The sequence below is a fragment of the Oncorhynchus gorbuscha genome, linkage group LG25 (genome assembly GCF_021184085.1).
Source record: "Oncorhynchus gorbuscha isolate QuinsamMale2020 ecotype Even-year linkage group LG25, OgorEven_v1.0, whole genome shotgun sequence".
Taxonomy (NCBI): domain Eukaryota; kingdom Metazoa; phylum Chordata; class Actinopteri; order Salmoniformes; family Salmonidae; genus Oncorhynchus; species Oncorhynchus gorbuscha.
The window spans coordinates 16555587-16583201 of NC_060197.1; the positions used below are offsets into that span (position 1 = coordinate 16555587).

Sequence of the window (27615 nt, forward strand, 5' to 3'; positions counted from 1 at the left end):
CCAAGGGGCAACTCAACTCACCCTGCTCCCTTTCTCTTGCCTCTCCAGTCCCTATGTTATTCTGGGGTCACTAATCCCTTCTTCATAAAGACCTTCCAGTCCTGGCCCCATATTATACGCCTTGGAGAACTCAAGATGTCAGGTGACCTGCCTGTGAAGGTGAAGAAACTAGCCAAGCTGAAAACACTGGACACTAAGTCAGGTAAAACATCTGGAGTTATGGAACCAACATGGTTTGAGAGGGTGAGTTGGTGTGTAAAAACATGTTCTCCCAACCTGTAGGTATCTACACGGCACATAAAACATTCCTTCAAAAAGACAAGTCTCATCAAAAGACTCCTTAAAGGGATCCAGAGGAAGAGGTGCAGAGTGCCATCTTGAGGAGACATCTGTTAGAACTCACCCAGAGCTTCATCATCCCACTGTTGAGGGGACTGCCTTCCCTACCACACATCCATCCCACCCCTGTATAGACTGTCTGTCCTGCTGCATGCTGTGTGTCTCACCTGTCTCCCCCAGGAACACTACCTGGCCAGCCTGATGCCTCTGCTAGAGGTCTGTGACTCCTTGGAAGGTGGGTGACATTGATAGCAAACCTGTTTCTATGGTATGTTGATACTGTTTGAATACGGTAATACGTGTGTGTTTCAGACCCCTCAGATCCGTTTCCTTCAGTCAGGAGGAGTTCATGGGGACTCTGGAGCATGCTGGACCTCGGCTCACCTCTGTGCACAAAGGGGATTGGGTGAGTCTGTCCACCTGCCACCTCATCTGTCATTTCTAACTATTGTATCTAGTTGTGGCACATATTTTTAAAACAAATCATCCATAATGCATTGCACTTTGATGTATGGCCTAGTAGGAAATTCTTCAGGTCCCCCAACTTCGATGGCTGGTATCGCCTGCGACACGGAGATGGCCCAGAAACCAGAATGTCTCCACCTAGAGGTTGTCTGTGATGCTGTGAGTTTATCCCCACAGCCTTGTTCACTCACACCTAAAGACATTAGTTTAACTCGACTTACAGAGCATCATGTGACCAATAAACTCAACCACACGACTCTACTGACTTTAATTCAGTTAGGAGTCCTTTCCCTACCCATAAGAGTTGGTTCGTTTGACTTCTGTTAATGATCTACTCACCCAGGACCTGCTGGGTTGGACCAAAGGCAAGTCAGAGGTGGAGATCGTGGACCTGGTCCTGAAGCTGAGAAGGACACTGATCACAAAAAACCCATCAATATGTCCATTACATTCACCTCAACCATTTGTAACATGCTATATTTAGTGTAAGAAATGAATTCTGTGCCACAAACCATTGCGTACTATAGTCTGTCTGTCCCCCAATCCAGATGAAGGCTGGAAAGCAGCAGCTCCCAGTGAAGGAAGGGGTGCTGGAGAACCTAGAGGGATACCTCCAGACTATCATCAACTCTGTACCATAGGACATGCTGACTGTACTACACAGATACTGACTCTAACACTGACACACTGCTGAGATACTGATGCTGAAGTGTTTTTTGTTGTTTTTTTGTCTTTTAAAAACAACCTGAAACTGAAAGTATTGCCATCAGCCAAACCACTACACCCTCTGAGTAACATAATGTAGCAAACTAGAAGTTTAGGTGATATTAGAAACATGGCTATGGTTCATTATGACTATTAGATCAAGGGGAATAGAGAGTAGTTGAAATGTAGACTTTATGAGATTATGCCTTCACTAAGTATCCTGATTATTACTAGTGGGATTGAAGCATATACCTGTGGAGAGGGACATGTTTGAGTATAGCCTTATGCTCTATTATCTATTCCAGCTATTCAGATGTAACATGCATAGTTGTTAGCGTAAAATATAACTATCCTATTTTAAAATTCCTGTCGTTAAACACATAAAAGGGGTAAATTACATTTAAGTGACTACATTTTGAGGCTTTCATCAATCTCAGTATTTTCTATTGATCAAGCACAAATAAGTCATACTACATTGAAACACCTCTAAATAGCCAGGTTACAAAATCTTAGTTTAGTTTATGTACAAAGGTATGTGGACGCCCCTTCAAATTAGTGGCTTTGGCTATTTCGGCTACACCCGTTGCTGACAGTTTTTTAAAAATCGAGCAAACAGCACTGCACTGAAGAGCTCAGTGACTTTCAATGTGTCCCCATCATAGGATGCCACATTTCCAACAAGTCGGTTTGTCAAATTTGTGGAAACGTCTAGGTGCAACGACAGCTAAGCCGTGAAGTAGTAGGCCACACAAGCTCACAGAACGGGACCCCCGAGTGCTGAAGCGTGTAGAAATTGTCTGTACTCGGTTGCAACACTCACTACCGAGTTCCAAACTGCCTCTGGAAGCAACAACAGCACAATAACTGTTAGTCGGGAGGTGGGTTTCCATGGCTGAGCAGCCACACACAAGCCTAAGATCACCATGCGCAATGCCAAGCGTCGGCTGGAGTGGTGTAAAGCTCGCCGCCATTGGACTGGAGTGGTGAATCATGCTCCACCATCTGGCAGATACCAGGAGAACCCTACATTCCCCAATGCAGTGCCAACTGTAAAGTTTGGTAGAGGAGGAATAATGGTCTGGGGCTGTTTTTCATGGTTCGGGCTAGGCCCCTTAGGGAAATCTTAACGCTTACGACATTCTAGACGATTCTGTGCTTCCAACTTTGTAGCAACAGTTTGGGGAAGGCCCTTTCCTGTTTCGGAATGGCGATGCATAAAGCGAGGTCCATACAAAAATGGTTTGTCAGGAGCGGTGTGGAATAACTTAACTGTCCTGCACAGAGCCCTGACCTCACTAATGCTCTTGTGGCTGAATGGAAGCAAGTCCCCACAGCAATTTTCCAACATCTAGTGGAAAGCCTTCCCAGAAGAGTGGAGGCTGTTATTGCAGCAAAGGGACCAACTCTATGTCAATGCCCATGATTTTGGAATGAGATGTTCGACGAGCAGGTGTCCACATACATTTGGCCATGTAGTGTACTTGGTGCACAGTAGACATGGCTGAAACTGTGCTTATTTCTTTAATGTTATAGTGGTCAATGAGTGCATAGAACACACGTAATACATGCATCATCTCTTGTGGGTATAGGCAGTTTTTTTTGTTTAAAGTTGACAGTGCCAATCCTAGCCAAAGCCACACCAGCTCCAAGCTAATTCTGCTAAGATATTCATCCATCAGCTAACATCTTTCTCCAACCACTCATTACATTGCCGGTTACCAGTGAACGTAAAACGAATGCAGCTGATCAGGGCTTCTACCTCATTCACTGCACTCCCTTTTGTCTGTCTACTAGGCCTGTGTTTACATAGGCAGTCCAATTATGATTCCCCCCCCCTGCTAATTAGTCTTTTGACCAATCAGCTCAGATGTGAAAAGATCTGTGATTGGTCAAAAGACTAATTAGTGGAAAAAAATATCAGAATTGGGCTGCCTGCGTAAACACAGCCCTATTGTTTCTCAAATAGGTACAGTATATGTGGTACTTAAATACTTTTTCTTCAGTTTGTTTTGTGAAGTACTGTAATGGCATTTGGTCACTAGGGAAGCAGTAAACTGCAGTTTTCATATGAGTATTGATAATACTGATATATTATTTGGATCCTGGTGTTTACTTATTTATAATAACCTACAGTTATATTTTTTATATTTAAAAAAAATGGTTTCTGATGCAAATATACCGTTAGCGTTACTAATAAAATTTGGAAACAATAGTGCTGAATGACAACTCAAAGGCTGTGATACATCCATGCACCCACACGTTTACAGAATCGCTGAGAAAAATGGTTTAATTTTCATGTTGAGGGAATCAAAAATATGCATTTCAACAATAAGCATTGTATTATCCACACAAAACGGTATACTAGAAAATACTGTAATTACCAACCAAAGTATTCAGCTTTTTAGCCCTCAGATTATCATACAATTATGTACAACACATACAGGAAATCTAGCATTAAAGGGACACTGAGATTTTGGCAATGAAGCCCTTTATCTACTTCCCCAGAGTCAGATGAACTCATGGATACCATTTTTATGACTTTATGAAGTTAGTTTAGTGAGCCAATGCTAACTAGTGTTAGCACAATGACTGGAAGTCTAAGGTATCTACTAGCATAATAGCAGTTACCATAGACTTCCAGTCATTGTGTGAACGCTAGTTAGCAATTGCACTAACGTTAGTTAGCAACTTCCTTCAAACTGCAGACAGAGACATACAAATGGATTCTATGAGTTCTGGGAAGTAGATAAAGGCATTGCCAAAATCCTGAAGAATCCCTTTAAAGCTACTGATGCACTCAGTATTAAAAGGAAAGATTTACCCATTTAGAATCTTCTATCGTATTTGTGCATCTCTGAGCAATGTTCTATTAATTCCCAGGGTCATTTCATGTTTTCATGTGTATCGGAGTGATTCGCCCTTCAAGCAGACAGAAATACAGTCGGTATGAAGAGTTTTGCATAATTTTTTTCCACTAATTGGCTTTATTTCAATATGACGCAAAACTCATTTCTGCCTGCTTGAACAGGGAGTCTTTCCTTTAAACATAATTATGGCTGTTTACACAGACAGGCCAATTATTAGACTGAGGTTTGTTATCTAAAAGTTAACAGATTCTGTCCTTGTCCCTGTGTAAGAAAGGTCAATATTTGGTTACCTTCCTTTGACAGAAACACAGATGTGAGCCTCATGCTATGATTCTATCTTATCAAAGAATCAAAACAACCAAACATGCAGCTTCACATAGTGGCAAATACAAACCCACACTTCAATATCCACTTATTATATTGCAAAATCCAATGTTGTGTGTGCTTCTTTCACACATAAAGCAATCATTTTGAATAAAGTCTTGAGGAAAATGAAATGGCGATCAACATTTGCGCTTTGACACTGTTGAAAACATTTTATTTTCCTCAAGACATTATTCAAAATGACTACGTTATGCGTGACACCACACCGGAATCCTGGGAAAACAACACACCAAAATAAATAGCCTTTATTCAGGAAAACTAAAACACACACTTGTTGACTGTCGGGGATTAATTCAAATGAGTTCTCATTATTTGCAGAGTGAGGAGCTGAACTCTTCTCCTCCCATCATCATCATCATTACCTCATCCCTGCCGTCCACCACGCCTGGTTCTGGTGCTGTTTGACCACCGCCTGCTTCTCCTGAGGGCTGAAGTGCAGGATGGTCAGTATGGCTGTGAGGGTCTGCTGACGCCCCCTGGTGTCCTGAAGGGTGAGGAACTTGTAGATTACGTTCTTGAGGTACTCCAGGTTGGCCCCCTCCCTGCCCTGGTCCCTGTGCCGTTTGTCCAGCCTGCCGCGGAGCTCAGCCACCTCCTCGTCGTAGCGCTCCCCGTTTGCGATCAGCCTCCCCTGCAGCTGGTGCACGTCCTCCTCGAGCCGGTGCTTCTGCCGCCGCAGCGAGCCGATCTCCACCTCCTTTCTTGCCAGCTGCTCGACGTACAGGAGGAGCGTGGGCTCGTTGGGCCCTGCCAGCCGCAATGCATGGGTGATGATGTCACTCTCCTCCTGCGCCAAGTCATCCATGTTGTTGGCGTTGTTGCTGTTTGCCGCCGTCCGCGGTCGCTCTGAAGTCCGCCTCCGTTTCTCCTTCGTCGCTGTGGTGGCTTCTGTAACCAGCGAGACTGTAGCCGATAGACTTCAGCTTCTCCAACTCCTGGTCCTTCTCTTGCAGTAGGGCCATGGTGCGGTCCCTCTGCCGGTGCAGTTCCCCCTCCAGCCTGAGGAGGCTCTCTCTGTATTGGGCCTCAGCCCGGTCAAGCTCCTGTTTATGACTCTGCTGCAGCATCCCTTTCCCCTGCTGACACTCCTCCAGCTCCCGGCGGTGCTTGGCCTCCGCCTCGTCGCCATGGATACGCAGGTTGATGTACTTCTCCTTGAGCTCAGCCAGCTGGTCACGGGCCTCCTCCAGCTCTTTGGCGAGGCTACAGTCTTTAGCGTTCTTGTTCTTCAGCACCACCTGCGCCCGCACCTTGTAGCGCTCAAACTCCTCCTTCAGCTGCCGCAGTTCCTGCTGGTAGTACAGCGCAGAGGCCTTCTCCCCGTCTGACGACTCCCCCCAACTGCCCGTCCCCTGACCCAGCCGCCCCTCCATCTCAGCCATCTTCTCTATCTCCATGGTCTGCTCTGGGTTTTTCCTCTGTGTGGCTAGCAGAAGAAGTCTCTTCACCTTCTCCAGGCGCTCCTTCAGCACGTTCACGTCCAGGTTGGCCTCGTCCATGCTGAGGTCCAGGGGGGAACCGCGGGTGGAAGCGGCGATGGCCAGGGTCTTGTTCTCCGTGTCCAGCTGCAGGATGCGCTCTCTCAGCCAGTGGGCGTTCTGCTGGTCCCTCTGCCGGGCCTTCTCGCAGGCCCCAAGCAGCTCAGAGAGCTCAGACACTCGCAACTCCAAGCTGGCCACACGGCCCTCCTCCAGCTGGGATTGCCCCTGCAGACGCTCCTCTGCCTGCGACACCTGCAGATAGAGAGGGGACAGAGAAATGACAGCCATGAGACACAAATAGACAATGGAAGACAACAGTACATATAATGCGATGTTATTCACTGTCATGGCATTTATGTTTTATCAAGCTGTTTCTAATACAAGGTGAAGGGTTGTTGAATATAGTGTTAAAATTCAGGTCATCAAATATTTTATATATGTTTAAGTTGTTCACCATAATACAGAATACATTTGTGAAATTAGTGCAGGGTAAATCCATTTGAACTCAATCAATTTCTGACAGCACCCCTTTTGATTTGAACGAAACCCTCCATACATATTTACCCATTATAGAAGCGCCCAGAAAGTGACGTTTTGAAACAATGCCAAAACATTCAAGAGATGTAGGTGCTCAAATGTACCTATTTTTGCATACCCCACCATACCATGAGACATCCATGTTTTCATCACTGGAAAAGATCAACTGTGGAGATTGATATCATTTAAAAGCTTAAAATCAGGGTTGTTAAACTATTTTATAATTTATTGAAAAACAATTTTTTCCTTAAATGATTTTTTTTTTACTTGAAACATAAATGATATAAATACGTGTAAACTCAGATTATTTGCATACGCTGTATCTTAGACCCTATTTTATATAATCTAAGGTTTTTGTGTTGTTACCGCCATCGGTTGAGACAACGTGCTCTTTAATAGAGGGTGGGTGTCAAGTTTTGGCTGATACATGTACTAAAATGGGAATAAAATTGAAACGTCAACTTTCAAATGGTACCCCAAAGATGGTTGGAGAGGTGGACAGGTGACCATCTTTGTGGTAGTAATTAGAAGTTCAATTTAAATGGTGTACCAGCTAAATTGCAGTGGTCTGAAGGGATAGGTCCATTCTATGAATGACATTTCTATGATTGAAATGATACCCAACCTGTATTTAAGAGCATGTTGTGTCTCAACCGATGGCAGGCACAACACAAACACCTCAGCTGATGTAAAGTAGGGTCTAAGCTACAACATGTGCAAATAAAACAAATAAAAAATCAGAGTTCACGTTTTTAGATAATTGACGTTGAAGGTTAAAGTTTTTATTGAATTTTTTTTATATAAAAAAAGAAGAAATTATCAAAGTTTGACAACCCTGTTTGGAAGCTTTTAATAGATATATCAAACTGAAAATGTTACAGTGATGAAGACATGGATGTCTAATGGTATGGTAGGGTATGGATATTTCCATCTTTAAATGGACAAGAGCGCCAACATGGGAAGTACAGTCTTTCGGATGGGATGTTAAAAACGGGTATCCTGACTCTCTATGGTCTGACTCTATCCCATGGCCCTTATCGTAACAGTAGGGGTGTTAACCCCGGTGTCCTGGCTAAATTCCCAATCTGACCCTAATACCATCATGGCCACCTAACCATCCCCAGTTTCCAAATGGCTCATTCCTCCCCTCTCCTCCCCAGGTCCTAAGCTGTAAAAGAGAATATGTTCTCAGTCAACTTACCTGGTAAAATAAGTGTAAATAAAATAAACAGGAGCATGTCAAATTGAGTGTAAAAATAGTATATTTTTGTGAAATTTAAATTTTTCAACCTAGAAATTTGGAATAAGCAAAGGCTTTGATTTCTGGTCAAACACATGGAAGAGGTCTTAAACAACATCTACCAGATCTAACATCTACCAGTATTACAAATACATCAACACACAATAATGAAGTAAAGACCCCTGCCAACTAATTTTCAACAACACATTTAGTTTTGGATAAATTTGCCTTTTGTAAATTTAATAAAAATTGCCTTGTATTCTGTCACTAAAAACCCACATTTTATGATATTTTCTCATTTCTCTCCCTCATGATAATGAAAGTTCACAGAAGTAACAAGGTAGACCTACCAATTAGCTAGTGTGTTTACTGATAAGTTTATTTATGAATTAATAAGGGATTCAAACTTGTAAATCTTTTATCAAATCTGTAACGGAATTAACGCAATTGAATTGGCTACAATCTCCTTGCTCTTACATGACACCTACCCCCTTTCCATTTATTGTAAAAAGCATCCTAGCCCGCTGAGCACCGACAGACACCAGATGTCCACGGACGTTGCAAAGTTCTTGAAATTTAGTCTGAACCAATCACAGACTACAATGTTTCAGAGTGTTTGGAAAACGTGGTTGGATAAAAAACTGAGGGAGATTTTACTGTAATTCTGTTACCAAAACTTTGCATCTGCACAGTTCTTCCAGTAAATGTGTTTTTGTGAAATGCTGTGTAAATTGTTAAAATTAGTCCTTGTAGATAGAGTATGGTATGTTGAACTTTGAAATCAATGGTTTTGTTTGGCATACGTTTTGAAGTGAAAAATCAGAGTCAACGTGTAACTCCGTTACCATGGAATTGCTTGTAAGAAAAATGGGTCAACTGTGTACCGTTATCTCCTGAATGTTTTGGCATTCAGTTCCAAAAAGTCCCTTTCTGACCACTTCTCCATGAGGAAACATGCATGCAAGAATAGTGTTCTTTAAATTCTGTTAAAATGTAATTGAATTCAAATGGATTTACCCTGCAGTCCTTCCTAAGCATTACCATACTTTTCTGATCTCATGCTGCATCTGCTGCTGAAAGTGGTTCTTGAGTGTCGCCAGCTCCCGCTGAAGCTCCTCCACCCGGGGGTCTGGCTTGTTCCTCTCTGCCTCCGCAGTCTGAAGGCTCCTCCTCATCTCCTCCCTCTGCTGGGTCACCTCCTTTAGCCGGGCCTCATAATCGTGCCCTCGATCTGCGGCCTGTGTGACCTCCAGCAGGACCTCCCTAGTGTCCTCCAGCCGAAGCTCAGCATCCTGCCTCTGGCTTCTCTCCTCCTGCAGCAATTTTTGGAGCTCTCTGAGCATGAGGGCGTGGTCACCCTGCTCCTGCTCTCTCTCATGTTGCTGGGTTATAACCCGAGCCTTGCTCTCCGCCAGCTGCTCATGCAGGGCATGGATCTCTGCTTCATGCTGCCTCCTGGACTCCTCCAGCCTCCCCTGGAGCGCATCCATGTCCTGCTTGATCTTCCGCTTGTCGGCCTGGAAGTTGGCCTCCATCCTGGACTTTTCCTGCGTGACCGTGGCCAGGGAGCTGGTCAGGGTGGTCAGTTGGGTCTTCAGCTGGAGGATCCTCCGGTCAGCCTCCATAGAAGAGGTGGGTGGGAGTGTTAGGTGCTGCTGAACCTCAGACCCTCCACTACTGCTGGAGCTGATACCGCTCTCTGACCCACTAGCCTCCTCAGACCTCTGGGACATTGAGGGGCCTCCAGGCCCGGTCGCCCCCATCTCTCCTGGGCTACTACCCTGGTCCTCTTCAGCCTGGTCGCCCTTGGTGCTCCCACTGGTAATGCTGATAGCAGTGTCGGCGGAGGCTGCTGTGTCCAGACTGTCCTCGCTGTGCATGGAGCAGTGATCATCATAGGTCATATTGCTGCCACTGGCAGAGCCGTCATCTCCACGCTGGCTGAGGTCGACCTCCTGGGAGACGGTCAGTACCTTGAGACTAGCCTCCAGAGCCTCCTTCTCCTTCAGCAGGCTCTTGTAGGCCCTGACCACATCCTTGAAGCGTGTTTGATACTGGACCAACTGCTTTCTCTGAGTCTCTATGGTGTCCACAAGCTCCTTCTTGCTGGGGCCACCCCCAAAGCTCATCCCAAACTTCTCCATGGCTCAGTGGGTTTTTGTTTTTATTTTCAGTTGCTTGACTTTCAGCTGAGATCCATGATTGCTGGCTCAAAAACCTGCATGGGATATAGTAAGAGGAACCATTGTTAGACAGCACGATAAAAGATAAAATAGTAGCAAACTAACGTTAGTGCCAAAGATACTGTTGGGTTCGACATTTTGAACATTGAGATATTAAATAAATGATAGATAGAATCAAAGGAGACAGTTAGGGGTTCTCTGTAGAAGGAGAGATAGCTGTGGAATGTGTTGGAATGTGTTGAGTGGACGGGAGCAGAGCACTGTGTTGATACAGGGGAGACAGGTGGACATCTGTGGATTAGGTGAAGGACGGGTTGAGGTCAGGAGGTGAGAACAGGTCACCTGAAGGGAGTAATAAGGGTTTGGGATCTTGTTACCCTATTCCTGTTAAACCATAAACTAAGGATTGAAGAGAGGGAGTGTCTTAAGTAGGAGGTATATAACTGTGATGTGAGAAATGGTTTGCCATCTGATTACAGCTGTACAGAACCTTTGGGAAGAATTAAACTTGGTTAAAGCTTCTCTGGTATCTGTGGGTTATTTACTCTGAAAAATAAGAACCTAACAATACATTGCTTTCAATACATAGACTTATTCCACATTTTGTCGTGTTACAGCCCGAATTTAAACTAAATGAAATTGTGTTTTTTTCTCACCCTCTACACACGCAATACCCCATAATGACAGTGAAAACATGTTTTTAGAAATGTTTACAAATCTATTGAAAATTAAAGTATTCACACCGCTGAATCAATACTTAGGAGAAATACCTTACATCTTTAAGATGTAATAATTACATCTTTAAGATGTCTTGGATTTTCTCCCATTCTTCCTTGTAGATTTTCTCAAGCTCTGTTAAGTTCGATTTGGAGCAGTGGTGAACAGCAATCTTCAAGTTTTTCCACATATTGTCAATGAGATTCAAGTCTGGAATCTCTCAAGAACTTTCACATTATTGTTCTGAAGCCTTTCCAGCATTGCTTTGGCTGTACACTACCGGTCAAATGATTGAACACCTATTCATTAAAGGGTTTTTCTTTACTTTGACTATTTTCTACATTGTAGAATAATAGTGAAGATGTCAAACTATGAAATAACACATGGAATCATGTAGTAACCAGAAAAGTGTTAAACAAATCCAAATATATTTTACATTTGAGATTATTCAAATAGCCACCCTTGGCCTTGATTACAGCTTTGCACACTCTTGGCAATCTCTCAACCAGCTTCACCTGGAATGCTTTTCCAACAGTCTTGAAGGAGTTCCCACATATGCTGAGCACTTGTTGGCTCATTTTCCTTCACTCTGTGATCCGACTCATCCCAAACCATCTCAATTTGTTTGAGATCGGGGGGGTTGTGGAGGCCAGGTCATCTGATGCAGTACTCCATCACTCTTCTTCTAGGTCAAATAGCCCTTACACAGCCTGGAGGTGTGTTGGGTCATTGTTCTGTTGAAAAACAAAATGATAGTACCACTAAGCGCAAACCAGATGGGATGGCTTATCGCTGCAGAATGCTGTGGTAGCCATGCTGGTTAAGTATGCCTTGAATTCTAAATAAATCACTGACAGTGTCACCAGCAAAGCACCCTCACACCTCTTCCATGCTTCATGGTGGGAACCGCACATGCAGAGATTATCCGTTCACCTTCTCTGCATCACATAAAGACACAGCGATTGGAACCAAAAATCTCACATTTGGACTCATCAGACCAAAGGACAGATATCCACCGGTCTAATGTCCATTTCTCGTGTTTCTTGGCCAAAGCAAGTCTCTTCTTCTTATTGATGTCCTTTAGTAATGGTTTCTTTGCAGCAATTCAACCACGAAGACCTGATTCATATAGTCTCTACTGAACAGTTTGTTGTTGAGATGGGTCTACTTTGGGTCATTCTCCTGTTGGTACATACATCTTCTCCCCTAGTCTAATATAATTTGCACTCTTGAAGCAGGTTCTCTTCAAGGATTTTCTAGAAGAAAAAGAAACGCACACCTATTTAGGCGAGGTGCTGGCTAGCGGAGTAGAAAACTTGAAAATAAAAGAGAGCCGCACACTCTAGGAGTTCAGATGCAAAAAATGTATTTACCAACGTTGACAGCCAAGCTGTCTTCATTAGGGTATGATCAAACACTGCGGGATGACTCATTTATATAGTGTCAAAAGACACAGGTGTCTGTAATCATGGCCAAGAGTGGCCTAATATCATTGGTTAATTATCAAATATTAAAATTGCATACAGAGAACAGCATACAAACAAATGGATAGCATACGATCATAAATCAATTTTATACTACAAGCTTACAAACAATTACAATTGCAAAGTCACAATTAATCACATGAATGGCTTCAGATCAAAGTCTACGTTGAGACCGAAGGGAGCAAGGGTCTTTAAGTTAAAGATCCAGGCAGCCTCTAGTTTTAACAATAAATTATCAAGGTCACCCCCTCTCCTAGGGAGGGTGACATGTTCGATGCCAATATAACGCAGAGACGAAATCGAGTGGCCTGCCTCCAAGAAGTGGGCCGCAACTGGATAAGTAAAGTTTTTACACCTAATGGTGCTACGGTGCTCTGAGATACGTACTTTTCATTTGCTCTTTGTTTTACACACATCATTTTTACCACAAGGACAAGTTAAAAGATAAATAACTGCCTTAGTGGAGCACGTAATAACACCTTTGATTGGAATCAATTTCCCTGTTTATGGGTGTTTGAAGGATCTACATTTATTAGTGCCATTGCATTGAGCACAGCCATTACATTTGTAGTTTCCATTCAGTAGGGGCGCAAACAGACGTTGTTCAGGAATTTTTCTTTGCGTCTCAGCCATATTTCTGTCAAAATCTGATTGTTTTTTTGCAAATTCTTTTGATTCGACAGAATTGGCTGTAGTGCAAACTATTTTTCAAGGGAAGTGGGTGACAACTATCAGCCCTCAACAAACTGTTACGATCAGTAGGCTTCCTGTAGAGATCAGTGTATAGAACATTATCTTCACACAAGATCAGAAGATCAAGAAAACTGATTTGACGTGTATCAGATTGCATAGTAAATCTCAAATTATCAGAACAGGAGTTAAGAAAAGCATGGAATGCCTGGAGATGTTTTGCATCACCCCTCCATAGAACAAAAATATCAGCAATATACCGTTTCCAAATAATGATGTTAGGCAAGAAAACATTTTTGAGAGGATTGAAAATAGACCGTTTCTCCATGTCACCCACATACAAATTAGCATAGTTTGGAGCCATGGGGGATCCCATAGCAGTACCCTTCGTCTGAATAAAGAAATCATTTAGAAACATGAAATTGTTGTGTGTGAGTACTATTTCAGCCAATGTTATAATGCATGCACTGGAAGGTAGTTCATTAGGGTCACGTTGCAGAAGAAAATGTTCCATAGCTTCAATATACCGCCCTCTTGTGGAATATTTGTGTATAACGACTCAACATCAAAAGTAACTAACAAGGTCTTCTCAGGGAGAGGATCAAGAGATTCAATGATAGAGATCATACTGCTGGTGTTCTTTACAAAGGAGGGGAGCTGTTCTGCGACTGGTCTCATAAAAAAGTCAACAAAAGTAGATAGAGGGGCCGTTACTGCATCAATGCCCACTACAATAGCATTCTTGTGTAATTTCGGGAAAGTATAGAAAGTGGCAATTATAGGGTGTTGAATAGCCTAAAATCATTTTCTTTTTTTGGTTATCTGACCAGAATTTATGATCGTATGCTATACATTTGTTGTTTGTATGCTGTTCTTTTATGCCATTTTAATATTTGATAATTAACCAATGATATTAGGCCACTCTTGGCCATGATTACAGACACCTGTGTCTTTTGACACTATATAAACGAGTCATCCCGCAGTGATTGTATCCTGATGAAGAGAGCTTGGCTGTCGAAACGTTGGTAATTACATTTTTTTTTTAGAGTGTGCGGCTCTGTTTTATTTTCATCTCTTTAAGGATTTGTCTGTATTTGGCTCCATTCATTGTTCCCTCTATCTTTATAAATCTCCCAGCTGCTGCTCCTTGCTGCTGAAAAGCATCCCCATAGCATGATGCTGCCACCACCATGCTTCACGGTAGGGATAGTGTTAGATGGGTGATGAGCCGTGACTGGTTTTCTCCAGACATAGCGCTTTGCATTCAGGCATGATGCCATATGTGTTAATTCATAGTTTTGATGTCTTCACGATTATTCTACAACGTAGAAAATAATAAAATAAAGAAAAACCCTGAAATGAGTAAGTCTGTCCAAACCTTTGACTTGTACTGTATGCCTCATGACAATTCTATCTCAGATCTACAGACAGTTCGTTGGACTTCATGGTATAGTTTCTGCTCTGACATGCAATGTCAACTGTGGGGCCTTATATAGGCAGCTGTTTCTTTCTAAATCCTATCCAAACAATTGAATTAGGCACAGGTAGACGCCAATCAAGTTGTAGTGACATCTCAAGGATGATCAAAGGAAATTGGATGCAATTTGTAGTGTCATAGCAAAGGGATGTGAATACCTATGTAAATGTGATTGTATGGCCAGGCATGATTCCAACACCATCATTAAGTTTGCAGATGACACAGCAGTGGTAGGCCTGATCACCGACAACGATGAGACGGCCTATAGGGAGGTCAGAGACCTGACCGTGTGGTGCAAGGACAACAACCTCTCACTCAACGTGATCAAGACAAAGGAGATTATTGTGGACTACAGGAAAAGGAGGACCGAGCATGCCCCCATTCTCATCGACGGGGTAGTAGTGGAGCAGGTCCTTGGTGTCCACATCACCAACAAACTAACATGGTCCAAGCAGACCAAGACAGTCGTGAAGAGGGCACGACAAAACCCATTCCCCCTCTGGAGACTGAAAAGATTTGGCATGGGTCCTCAGATCCTCAAAAGGTTTTACAGCTGCACCATCGAGAGCATACTGACGGGTTGCATCACTACCTGGTATGGCAACTGCTCGGCCTCCGACCGCAAGGCACTACAGAGGGTAGTGCGCACGGCCCAGTACATCACCGGGGCCGAGCTTCCTGCCATCCAGAACTTCTATACCAGGCGGTGGCAGAGGAAGGCCCTAAATATGGTCAAAGACTCCAGCCACCCTTGCAAAGACTCCAGCCACCCTTGCTACCGCACGGCAAGTGGTACCGGAACGCCAAGTCTCGGTCCAAGGAGCTTCTAAACAGCTTCTACCCTCAAGCCATAAGACTCCTGAACATCTAATCAAAAGGCTACCCAGACTATGTGCGTTGGTTGCATCTGCATTGTTGGTTAAGGGCTTGTAAGTAAGCATTTCACTGTAAGTTCTACTACACCTGTTGTATTCGGCGCATGTGACAAATTACATTTTATTTTAAATTAAATATTTCATTTTCAATAAACGTGCAAAAAATGTACTAAAAGCATGTTTCACTTTGTCAATATGGGGTATTGTGTGTAGATGGGTGATTAATATTTTAATCCATTTTTAATTCCGGCTGTAACAACAATGTGTATTAAGTCAAGGGGTATGAAAACTTTCTGAAGCACTGTACCGTTCTGTGTTAATTGTCTATAGTACTTGTCTGTTCACTTTACGAGGCAGATTTCAACCGACATGGACAGACGTGCTTATGGGCAGACGAGTTGCAAATAATAATAATGTATTATTCGACAGCTAACAGTCAGCTAGCTTGTTAGTTATCATGCTAAGTTACACAACCATCTGGAATGGTCTTCACGAAAGACCTAGCTCTATTCGAAAGCACACCATTTTCAAAAACTGTTCGATACACTGATGTATAATCAAATGTACAATAATATAAATCAGAATGTGCAATATAACTTTAAAGTAAACTCACATTCGGAATACGACGTGTCAAGAAACGGTGGTTTTCCAAGCTACTTCCTGTTCTTCACAGTTGGCAAGAATGTACCAGAAGCAGTCTGTAAAAGCGGCCATCTTGCGAAGGGCGAAATAATCCGTTATCTGTCAAACTGTATTCAACATTCTCAATAAACTACTTCTGAGCACATTTTGATACTATACACTGTATGCATTGTGCAATGAAAAGCTCAATAAATGCTTCTGTGCCAATGTTGATACTATACACTGTATGCAATGTACAATGAAAAAACTCAAAGATAGCGACATGGTGCAAAATGAAGGATAGAGAGAGGAAAAAATGAATGAAGACTCGTCTGTGAATAAAGTTATGTGAAAGCGATGACGTCATTTATTCCGCGTTGGCCTGGACGTGGCATCTGAAAAGACTGCGAAAGGAAAGCTGCACCCACTCTCTGTCTGGTTACAATAAACAGCTTTGGTTTTCTACTTAAGTATCGTCGCGCGGAGCTCTTTCACAACATGGGGCTAACAATTTCGTCGATATTTTCCAGGCTTTTTGGCAAAAAACAGATGAGGATACTTATGGGTGAGCAATCCTTTTATCAACCTGGCTGCTAGCTAACGTTAGCTAGCTTAACTTCCCATTATCAGGGATGTACTTTGCTTTTTGTGTAATATTACAGTTAAATGAACAGGTAGTTTACTATGTAGTTCTATTTGTCTTGTAACGTTAACATTGCTCTCAACGAGTAATCAGAGTAAGACCACAGACTAGCTAGGATAACACTCCGGCTTAGGCAGGAAAATGGATAGCTATTTGTGCTATTGCACAATAATTACTGGTAGTTTGTTCACTGTATACCAACGAATGGCTTAGTTACGTCACATCTCAGGACTATTCAAGTTTGTAGCTGTCGTGACCTTTTTATAATGGGTCCCTAGTTTAATACAAAATATCTAGACTAATTTACATCACTCTTACCATAACTCACACCTGTGTGTGTTAGCCTATATTTTGGGGTTGTGGATGCTGCTCCTAATTTGAGCTGAAGGCACAGTTGCAACCCTATATATTTATATACGTTGTCCAAATCATTGCAGTTTGACAGTGCTGATGGAAAACTAAGCACCCTCTCTGTCAGCTGTCAGAGGGATTTCATTTGACATAGGTAGCTATTACAAGAGGTCTCTTTCATGAAGTTGCAGTACAATAAGTTTGTCTTGCTTAGGTTATGTATTTTCCATACAAAAAACATCTGAGTTTATTATGATTGTGAAGTTTGACCTTACTATTTTCTTCTGTAGTTGGTTTGGACGCTGCTGGAAAGACCACTATTCTCTACAAACTGAAGCTGGGGGAGATTGTAACCACTATTCCAACCATTGGTAAGAAAATCTCAGAGCCAAAGATGGATAGATCTCTAGCATACACAACTATATGCAAAACATGGGCCTTCTCAACTCCTGGCACTGTCTTTTAAATGGGGAACTTGCTTTCTCATTGAGCTTGTGAGCAAATTATTAAGATTTCTTTTGATGTCTTGTTCTGGTGACTGACGTAGCATGACACACACTGAGCCCAATCTTTGATGCCATGGTAATCAAGTCCAATTGTTCACAGATGTAGGCCTACCCTGTTTAATGGTTATGGAAATTGACATTATGGTCAACACAGAGCTGTGCACTCGACAATTCAGTCTGTCAAGTTTAAGAAAAAAATATATTTTTGGACATGATGGTGAGGTATAGAAGTGAATGCTTTTAAGCCTTTCATGACCATAGTTCTGGGCACAGCAGTCTAAGGCACTGCGTCTCAGTGCAAGAGGTGTCACTAAAGTACCTGGTTTGAATCCAGGCTGTATCACATCCGGCCATGATTTGGAGTCCCATAGGGCAGCGCACAATTGGCCCAACGTCATCCGGGTTTGGACGGAGTAGGCCGTCATTGTAAATAAGAATGTCTTCTTAACTGACTTACCTTGTTAAATTAAAAAAATACAATTTAAAAAAGAGATGGCTGCACTGCCTCCATGCACCAGAGCTGTTGGGGCTTGCTGGGTGAGAGGGCTCTTTAGATGGAGCAGATTGGTTGATAAATGTCTAAACACCTAGTCAAAGTAAGTAGGGAAGAAAATAATGGGTTGTCCCACCTAAGATCAGACAAAATTGGGTCACCATTCCATCGTTTTTCATTTTCAATTTGAGCTACACGGAGTAGTTTACTCCTATTGCAAATTGGTTTTAATTATCTTATCATTTATACAGAACCTTGAGTTCTACCATAATGATCTAGACCGGAGCTGTTTATGCTGGTAGAGGTCAGACTGGTGATACTGGATCTAGTCTCTGTGTGAATTCATGTTGCTGATTCTCTCTCGCTCTTCGGTGACCGAGCAGGTTTTAACGTGGAGACTGTTGAGTACAAGAACATTTGCTTCACCGTGTGGGATGTGGGCGGTCAGGACAAGATCCGCCCCCTCTGGAGGCACTACTTCCAGAACACACAGGTATGATACACACCTGTGACAGCAGTGACTTACATCAGTGGTCATCATAGCATATCTTTGATGTCTTAATTCAAATATACAAATAGTGCTAGAATCAATGTGTCAGAATGGACCCTGTCAAAAGAACCTATTGTTTATCCAAAAAGCTAAGTGAATATGTACAGTAGACAAAATAATAGTAGCCTGACCTTTGAACCTTGACTTCACAGGGCCTTATCTTCGTAGTGGACAGCAACGACAGAGAGAGAGTAGCAGAGTCGGCAGAAGAGCTGTCTAAAATGGTAAATGTTGCATACATGTCTATTTAAGCTGTTTTTGGTCAAGGAACAATACTATTTTTGTGTTTGCATTTGCAGTATTTCTGTGAAAAGGAACCTAAAATGAGCTCATGGTTGGCATGGGCAAATAAACATTCATTATTATAGTTGCCATTGTGACTGATCATTGACACACAGCCTTCTGTGGCCTATGGTTTCCCATTGACAATGGCCGCCTGCATAAATGTTTTTCCTTCCCCTTGTCCTCCTAACCAATTCTCTTTTATTTCTCTCTACAGCTGCAGGAGGATGAGTTGAGGGAGGCAGTGTTGCTGGTGTTTGCAAACAAACAGGACCTGCCCAACGCTATGGCAGTGAGCGACCTCACAGACAAACTGGGCCTGCAGAGCTTGCGCAGCAGAGTTGTGAGCATCTCTCTCTTTCTCACTATCACTTGAACAGTCCTTCCAAAGAGTTGTACAGTAAAATGTATTTCTGATCAGATAAACATGTGGTCCATGTAGTATACACTGGCTTTGCAGAGTTATTCATATGTATGACATTACTGGCATTTATGTACAGCAACTCATTATGTTTCTCCTTCCAGTGGCATGTCCAGGCTACCTGTGCTACCCAGGGCACTGGGCTATACGAAGGACTGGACTGGTTATCCAACGAGCTGTCGAAACGCTAAAGAATGGAGAAATCGCAGGACCGAAGCGAACGAGATATGAACACGCGAGCAAGAGTAGAAGGGGTGCAAGCTGAGCATTACATCAATGGAAAAAAAACTGCGACTTTTTAAATTCAGTGTGTCTGTCTGGTAGAACTTGCAGTTATGGACTTTGCGATCAGTTCCTGTTCTGAAACCTTTTTTCATCATTCTTCCCTTTTATTCCCATTGTCATACATTCAGATGTTTTAGACTCTTCTTTTTACCACCCAACTTCCTCAACAGTAAAATTGTTTTTAAGTTCCATGTTTTAAAAAAACATAACAAATAGATTCACATGATGGTTGTGTTCTGATGTTGATCATTGTGGAATGGAAGGGTGGGCCACTAGATTTTGTTGGGGGGGGGGGGGTATTGGGATACCAAGAGTTTGTTGGAAACGGTATATGGAGCTGTTTCGGGTGTAAAACCCCTATGGCCTCCCCTGACTCAGTCATTCCAGAGATCTGAACCTGAAGGCCAGTTCCATTCCTAAACAATGTGAAGATTGCAGGACCTTCAGTCATTTCAAAGGCCATTATGATGCAATAAAAATGTTATTTTTCTTTTCTCAATTGTTGAAACATTGTCATTTGTCTTCTCTGATTGGGTGAGGTGGGACATAGTTGTTCATGAAGGAATGGAGACCCTTGAATAGTTGAATGTTTCTTCATAACAATTTTAGCCTAAACCTGTTCAGTGTTTTTGGACAGTAAGCAGAGTGGATTCTAATTAGGTTTGTCAACAACTGACACTTTATGAAAAGTCAATTGCATCTTGCAGGGGTAAAAAGTGCTGATAACAGTTCCATTCTCCTCAGAGGTGCTCCCACTTAATCTTCAGATTAAAATAATACTTAGATATGCATGGTTTGCATTGTAATGTTTTGGTCAGCCTGACCAGAGCTGTAGATTTGTTCGGTGTGCTATTTATATGCTTCCCCTTCCATTTAGTTTTTGCATCTTGTACTTTAACAGCTTAATATTTTCTGTTTATAGAAAAAATATTTCACAGCAGTTTAAACGCTACAATTGATTCTCTACACTATACTTGCTGGTTTTGTCAAACTGAAATTAGGTAAACTATTAGAACTTTAGCAACCAGGAAATGGCAGAGCAATTTCAGCATAGTGCGACATGAAAACAGCATTTGTAAACAAGTTCAAAGCATGTGGATGTTTATAAGCAAAGCTTTGAGGTAATCAAATAAAGCCCTGAATCTCCCACACAATTTAACATGCCAAGACAATAGCTCACGATAAAACAGTCATTGCATGTGTATATACATTTGTACCGATAGCAATTACATAGCAACATTGCACACTCATGACACTTAGTTCAGGTTAGAAAAAAACCAGCACAGAGTTACCCCAAAAAATATAAATTTCCATCCAGCCACATTCAGTAGGGCACAACATTACTACATAGAAATGTATTAAGTAGAACACATGCGTCTGTTCTATTGAGTATTTAAAGATGCCAGCTCTATCCAAGGTATTTCTATCTGCAACATTCAGAATGTTAAAGAAAACATTGTTGGGGAGCATTCAAACTAAATAGCATGTGTGCTGATACTATAAACTGAATAGATTGAATTCCAGTCTAACTGCCACACACAAACCGACAATTCATTTGTCACATACGGTACGGACTACACCACAGCACTATTCTGTTTCATTTCTCATTACAAAAAGTTAACAATTAAGATTACACATGCAGTTTGATGCCTATTGTGGCCCATTCAATGTGAATTCTTCAATATCTATACTGAACAAAAATATAAACTTAACATGTGAAGTGTTTGTCCCATGTTTCATGAGCTGAAATAAAAGATTTATTACACACAAAAAACATTTATCTCGAATTGTGCACAAATTTGTTTACATCCCTGTTATCCCTGCATTTCTCCTTTACCAAGATAATCCATCCACCTGACATGTGTGGCATATCTAGAAGCTTATTAAATAAGCGTGATCATTACAAAGATGCACCCTGTGCTGGAGACAATAAAAAGGCCTCTAAAATGTGGAGTTATGTCACACAACGCGATGCCACAGATGTCTCAAGTTGAGGGAGCCTGCAATTGGCATGCTGACTGCAGGAATGTCCAACAGAGCTGTTGCCAGAGAATTTGATGTTAATTTCTCTCGAATAAGCTGGCTCCAACGTCATTTTAGAGGATTTGGCAGTACGTCCAACTGGCCTCACAACCGTAGACCACATGTAACCACGCCATCCCAGGACCTGCACATCCAGCTTCTTCACATAGGGGATTGGGGGGTGCTGAGGAGTATTTCCGGCTGTAATAAAGCCCTTTGTTGGGGAAGAACGTATTCTGATTGGCTGGGCCTGGCATCCCAGGCTGCACCCCTGCCCAGTTGTGAAATCCATAGATTAGGGCCTAATTTATTTATTTCCATTGATTTCCTTCTATGAACTTTAACTCAGTAAAATCTCTGAAATTGTTGCATGTTGCATTTATTTTTGTTCAGTATAACTTCATATGTACTTTCTTCTGTTGTTCTGAAACCTTATAGAAATAGGAACGGAACAGTTCAGTGGATTACTGAGTCCCTGTCCTGTGTGAGTGCGTTGATTGGAGTGGTGGCCTTCATCCTCCCAACTCATCTTCACTACACAGTTCTACACCACTACAGGTTCCCTATGGTTGTTTTGACGTTTCACAACAAACACCTTCTGACCAGACACGGTCACTGTGTACACATAGTCCTCTAGCATGACTGTGGAGAAATCAAACACAGGGAGGTCTGGTTAGAGTGGCATGATGGGAGCAGCAATACTGTGTGTGTGTGTGACTCTAGGACCCAGGTGTGCGTTGTCTGACTTACCTGACATGCGTTTGAAGGGCGGCTCAGCAGCACCCTGCAGTCTGAAGCGGCACGCTGTCCGCATCATCTGCATTATGACCCCCGCTGTGTGCTCATCATTCTCCAGCTCTCCTGCAGACTGAGAGAAGGGAATAACAGGGTAGTTGGGAATGAGATGGAGTGGAAGATAGGCGTGCTGCAACCAGGCAGGACATGTAGGTGCGCATGTTTGTGTGAACATACCGCCAATACGCCATCCTCACTGATCACCAAATAACCCAGTTGATCAGGGATCCTCTCCAGACCCTGTGTCAGAGTGCTAGTAGTCTAAAACACAAACAAATGACATGCATGGACAAATGTTAGGATCTGTGGGAGAGATACAGTTATCTGCCACCACAAACTGTTTAAGGCTCTAAGGAGAATACCTTAGCATCTGCTTTTGTCAAAAGTAAAAGTGGTCACAAAAAAAATCCGTGTTTACAGCTAGCTAGCGAGACATCGAAGCCAGAAAACTATCAAGCGCACTACAGTACACACAATATAGGCTACAATGTAGCCGTTACAACAGTATGAACCACTAAATACGTTGATTTTACACAATGCAGAGTCGCAGTAAATCAGAATATAAGCGTTTATACTTGCCATGTTCACTTGTTTTGCCCTATGAGTATGCCTATCTGCTGCGTTTCCTCTCTTTCTTCACGTGACTTCATCAGCTGACGTGACGTCACGTCTTTCCGATATATAAGGATTTTGTCCTTTGTGAGGCAGAAAACAAAAACCACGACTTTTTCTTTTTTTACAAAACTATTCAGGGCTATTCAATGTATTACATTTTCAGTGAGAGACAGTCATTTTGTCCTGCTCGCCATTTCATGATAAAACATTTTTATTGACCAACAGATGGCACTATCTGCGTTTTGTGACAGCTGACGTCCCCGAAGACCTCCCAAATGCGGAAGTACTGGTCAGCTGACAGCTTCGTGATTCAGAGAAGGAATAAAATCCAGTCATTGCTTGTTTTTGCTATTTTATCTTGTATAATTAAATAATGGCAGGACGAGGTAAATTAATTGCCGTCATTGGTGATGAAGATACGTGTACCGGGTTCCTACTCGGTGGCATTGGCGAGCTGAATAAAAATCGTAAACCGAATTTCTTGGTGGTCGAAAAGGAGACCAGCATCGCAGAGATAGAGGAGACCTTCAAGTAAGTGTTAAATTATAGCTAGCTATCTAGAGTGGGTATAATTTGTGGAACGTCCCAACAGGAATATGTCCCAAAAACTTCGTAAACAACAAGATTACCAACAAACGCATATAAAGTTGTATAGCGGCAGAATAAGATACCGGGTGGGGGGGAAGGCTATTTCATTAAGTTTATTTCTGAAGAAATGTCTGTCCTCACTCTGGTAGCCTATGGACAAACATTAAGAATAAGCTACGTGGTGAGTTGATGCCTATTCGGCAGCTAGTTAGCGAGGTGAATTGATCATGCTACTTTGTATGCGTTGTTTTGTTGGCAACCTTGAGCTCAACGGAGCTTTGTTTCATGACTTAAATGTTGTGAAGATGATGCACTTGGGACGAACGACAGCTGAGATGATTACAATTAATGTTTTAGGACCAAAGACTGCGGGATATTTTGGATGATCTGTCCCCGACCGAAGGTGCGCCCGTGTATTTCTGCTGCCAATGATGCCATAAACAAGGGAAATAGAAACATGTTTCCAGTGTGCGTCAGATATTTCTGTGTCTGATGGAGTGCAGTGTAAGTTACTTGACTTTTATGAAGACAGTGATGAAACTGCAAATGGCTTACATCAAGCTCCGATGAACTGTGTGGAAAAGCATGAACTGGATATTAGACACATCACAGCCCACAGCCTGTGCTGCAGATAATGCCAATGTCAACTTTGGAAAACACCACTGCGTTTACCAGTTATTGAGCAGTGCCAACAATCGCATTCTGAAAGATAATTGCTCATATTGCCTGCATGTATGCCTGTGATAAGCTGTCAGTGGATGTTGAGACAATTGTTTTAAAGATCTACAGCCACTTCTCAGTATCTGCTTCCCAATGAAGTTTTTGCCTTTATTGACATTGAGTGGTGTGAAATTATGTGACTGGTTTGAACACGATGGCTCTCTTCATCCAGCTGTCATTCGTCTCCTGCAAAGCTGGCCAGCTCTTACTTCATACTTCAGGTCTCTTGGGGAGACCTGTCTTGTGGCAAGCTCCAAGCAGTAACAGGACTTTGAAGTTCTATGACTGACTGTCATTACATGCATTGACAAGTGGTTTGATTTCTCACCAGAAAATGTAATGGTGAAACTGAAGCTGATTGGCCTCTGAGGAGCCTTTGTAGAGGATTTTCTCTCTGATGACCATTAAATGGTCAGACTCAAGAAACAGATGCAACACAGAGCTGATCAAAAATTAACTTTAAATATCTGTGAACTGTGTCTTGTCATGTAAGGACTTCTCTCTGGCTATGCAAAATTACAAAGGACTTCTTGAATCAGTCAAGAGCAGCAAAACATATCCATGGAAAAAGTGAGTGGTGAGTGACTCATGCCCCTCTTTTCCTCTTTTGCATTTGATTTTTATTTTTATTTTTTGCTGTAAAGGTTCAAATTGTGATTTCTTAATTTATTTTGTTTATTCACATAAGTTTACATAATTATACAGTTTTAGTAAAGCTATTGACTAAATGGGATATAAAAATGTTTTGCCTTTCCAGTTGAATAAGAATATACACTGTATATTCATTCACACAACACTGTACCCACACTGCCGTAGCACTGCACTGGCACGCCACCTTTTGTCCCTTATTTGGTAGTGAGAAAGTTGGTAACCCCATCTAGCAAGCAAGTTCTATAATATATAATATAATATAATAATAATAATATATGTTCTCATGTGTAACTCTGTTTGTGTCGCACTGCTTTGCTCTATCTTAGCCAGGTCGCAGTTGTAAATGAGAACTTGTTCTCAACTGGCCTACCTGGTTAAATAAAGGTGAAATAAATACAATTAAAGTCACAGCAATGAAGGATTGATTGCGTGCACGCTCACGCGAATGGTGGGGGGGGGGGGGAATTCTGTCGGGAGATTTTTGGCACAACACCGGGTAGGGAGTGGCCTATTTCCTTAAGTCGATTCTGAAAAATGTCTGTCCTCACTCTGGTAGCCAATGGACGAACATTAAGAATAAGCTACGTGGTGAGTTGATGCTTATTCGTCAGCTAGTTAGTGAGGTGAATTGATCTACCTAATTTTGAGATTGAAGATAAATAGCTAAAAGCAGACAAACTGTGAGCTTGTTTGCACACAGGGTGAAGACCGTTGATGCTCCATTATGTTTGTAATTGCATAGGGGATGTCAGATGTTAACACCTGGCATTGAAAATTCTCAGTGCTACACCAAGCAGTACCTAACCTGTAACTCCCAGTATAATGGATACCGTGTGTGTGTCACATTATCTGGTGTTACAACCTGTAGGTCGGTGGTATCATGATTTCTGTGTTCCGTTAGGCCGAGTTATGTGATATGATTCATCATAACTCCTTCAAATACTGCTGGACAACATACCTTGTGTCTTGTTGTTTACAGACCTGCACTGTAATGTTCAGTCGTCGTCTAACTTATTTACTTCTGTCATGCCCCCCACAGGAGTTTCCTGACTCGCAATGACATCGGCATCATCCTAATCAACCAGTTCATAGCAGAGATGATCCGTCACGCCATCGACCAGCACATGGAGTCCATCCCTGCCGTGCTGGAGATACCCTCCAAGGAGCACCCATACGACGCCTCCAAGGACTCCATCCTACGCAGGGCCAAGGGCATGTTCTCCGCTGAGGACTTCCGATAAACACACAACACGTACCCAAAGATGCAGTGTCGCGGTCTGGGCAGGGACAGAGATGGAGGAGGGGGACTTTGGAGACTGTCCATGATCCTAAATTAGTTATCTTGTGCAATGCTATGGAAGGCTGTAAAGTATGCCTGATGGCAGTTTCATGTGTTATCCATATTGACTGAGTCCATAATTGGTCCCCACAGTCCACCTCTCATCTCTTGCCTGGGTCCTGTTCCCATCCACCTGGCAATGCACTTTCACCAGACCGAATGTTGAATTGTTTGATGTAATATTTAGTTTTTCATTCCTTTGCCTGGAGCATTATGGTATTACTATTCATTGACCACATTGATGGTTGAATTGTTTTGCTGTATTCCTTTTCGGGTTATTCATGCTGTTGTATGAAATCTTACGCAGGTACTGTATCTTGTGGTCTCATCCAGTCTGTTTTTCAAATGCTTGCTTCATTTTGTCATGACCTTGGGGAGAGTATGCTTGCATAAGATGTCTCGGCAAAGAATTGTGGATAGTCATCTGCAATTCATTGAGTGTAACATTTGTCAGAGCATGCATGTGACTGTCTGTTCTAACTTCACATTTGTCATTTATGGAAACAGTCCTAATGCCCTTATTTGGATCTTTACAAAAAAACACTGCAAAGTAGTATTTCATCATCTGGTGAAGTGAACAGTATAATTCCACAGGGTACAGCTCAACAGAAAATTCACAAAATTAACAGCTTGAAAAAAATGTATGATAAGCACTGCAAAATGACTACCTGTTGTAATGTATTGTGACAGTTTTAACTTATACCTGTAACAAAAACAAATAGATGTTTACAAAAATAAATTATTCTATCCAACCTGTACTGTGTAAGTAATTAATGATACCATCAAGACCAGCACAACTCTCTTAAATATTTGATGTTAGAAGACAATTGCACTTCTCACAAAAGCCAAAACAATTCTCTGTGTGTTAGCTTGGAAGACTTTATTATTTCATACTGTACAAAGTCTTCAAATTAAATCCAGCAATCCTCCATGCTGATTCTAAAGCCTTCTAGTGCTAGTAGCCTGAAAAACAAGAATGTTACATGTCAGTCATGAGACCCCACTAACAACTATACTTATCTCAAAAGAGATGCAAGCTTTCCTGATGTGACTTGACCAGTTTCTTTTGGGAAGTGGGGTAAAGTTTGGGCGGCAGCGTAGCCTAGTCGTTAGAGCGTTGGACTAGCAACCGGAAGGTTGCGAGTTCAAACCCCCGAGCTGACAAGGTACAAATCTGTCGTTCTGCCCCTGAACAGGCAGTTAACCCACTGTTCCCGGGCCGTCATTGAAAATAAGAATGTGTTCTTAACTGACTTGCCTGGTTAAATAAAGGTTAAATAAATAAAATA

General features: G+C 42.2%; 4 protein-coding genes and 2 long non-coding RNA genes across 6 annotated transcripts in view; 4 read left to right on the plus strand and 2 right to left on the minus strand.

Annotated features, from left to right (window-relative positions):
- Window positions 1–516, plus strand: part of LOC124013766 — a 1361-nt gene extending 845 nt beyond the window's left edge. The window contains exons 4-5 of the long non-coding RNA XR_006834927.1: window positions 49–202; window positions 283–516. This is a non-coding gene — a long non-coding RNA (uncharacterized LOC124013766). The remainder of the gene's footprint in view (window positions 1–48; window positions 203–282) is intronic.
- Window positions 1–16369, minus strand: part of LOC124013765 (GRIP and coiled-coil domain-containing protein 1-like) — a 22653-nt gene extending 6284 nt beyond the window's left edge. The window contains exons 1-6 of the mRNA XM_046328272.1: window positions 16058–16369; window positions 9065–10236; window positions 5606–6493; window positions 5123–5544; window positions 1317–1403; window positions 22–1207 (exon numbers count right to left, since the gene is read on the minus strand). Of these exons, the coding sequence (XP_046184228.1) occupies window positions 1096–1207; window positions 1317–1403; window positions 5123–5544; window positions 5606–6493; window positions 9065–10162 (2607 nt within the window). The 5' untranslated portion in view covers window positions 10163–10236; window positions 16058–16369 and the 3' untranslated portion in view covers window positions 22–1095. The remainder of the gene's footprint in view (window positions 1–21; window positions 1208–1316; window positions 1404–5122; window positions 5545–5605; window positions 6494–9064; window positions 10237–16057) is intronic.
- On the plus strand, window positions 523–2362 carry LOC124013767. Its single transcript, XR_006834928.1, has 4 exons — window positions 523–574; window positions 652–745; window positions 863–963; window positions 1148–2362. It is a non-coding gene; the product is annotated as an uncharacterized LOC124013767 (long non-coding RNA).
- Window positions 16370–16418: 49 nt separating the features above from the next.
- On the plus strand, window positions 16419–20095 carry LOC124013763 (ADP-ribosylation factor 4). Its single transcript, XM_046328270.1, has 6 exons — window positions 16419–16630; window positions 17350–17430; window positions 18442–18551; window positions 18761–18832; window positions 19108–19233; window positions 19416–20095. Exons 1-6 carry the CDS (start codon window positions 16564–16566, stop codon window positions 19500–19502), a joined length of 543 nt encoding a protein of 180 aa, XP_046184226.1. The 5' UTR covers window positions 16419–16563; the 3' UTR covers window positions 19503–20095.
- Window positions 20096–21889: 1794 nt separating this feature from the next.
- LOC124013769 (ragulator complex protein LAMTOR4) lies at window positions 21890–23170 on the minus strand. The gene is made up of 4 exons (XM_046328275.1): window positions 22993–23170; window positions 22591–22674; window positions 22369–22486; window positions 21890–22260 (listed from the first exon to the last, which is right to left on the minus strand). The coding sequence occupies exons 1-4, from the start codon at window positions 22993–22995 to the stop codon at window positions 22163–22165; spliced, it is 303 nt and encodes a 100-aa protein (XP_046184231.1). The 5' UTR covers window positions 22996–23170; the 3' UTR covers window positions 21890–22162.
- On the plus strand, window positions 23160–27082 carry LOC124013768 (V-type proton ATPase subunit F). The gene is made up of 2 exons (XM_046328274.1): window positions 23160–23559; window positions 26027–27082. Exons 1-2 carry the CDS (start codon window positions 23402–23404, stop codon window positions 26226–26228), a joined length of 360 nt encoding a protein of 119 aa, XP_046184230.1. The 5' UTR covers window positions 23160–23401; the 3' UTR covers window positions 26229–27082.
- Window positions 27083–27615: the final 533 nt, after the last annotated feature.

Coding starts and splice junctions, on each gene's coding strand:
- LOC124013768 (XM_046328274.1), top strand. CDS start 23,402: ATGGCAGGACGAGGTAAATTAATTGCCGTCATTGGTGATGAAGATACG. Junction 23,560..26,026: donor GAGATAGAGGAGACCTTCAA/GTAAGTGTTAAA, acceptor TGCCCCCCACAG/GAGTTTCCTGACTCGCAATG.
- LOC124013769 (XM_046328275.1), bottom strand. Junction 22,487..22,590: donor GTGAGGATGGCGTATTGGCG/GTATGTTCACAC, acceptor CCCTTCTCTCAG/TCTGCAGGAGAGCTGGAGAA. Junction 22,261..22,368: donor GCCCTTCAAACGCATGTCAG/GTAAGTCAGACA, acceptor ATTTCTCCACAG/TCATGCTAGAGGACTATGTG.
- LOC124013763 (XM_046328270.1), top strand. CDS start 16,564: ATGGGGCTAACAATTTCGTCGATATTTTCCAGGCTTTTTGGCAAAAAA. Junction 16,631..17,349: donor ACAGATGAGGATACTTATGG/GTGAGCAATCCT, acceptor TTTCTTCTGTAG/TTGGTTTGGACGCTGCTGGA. Junction 19,234..19,415: donor AGAGCTTGCGCAGCAGAGTT/GTGAGCATCTCT, acceptor TTCTCCTTCCAG/TGGCATGTCCAGGCTACCTG.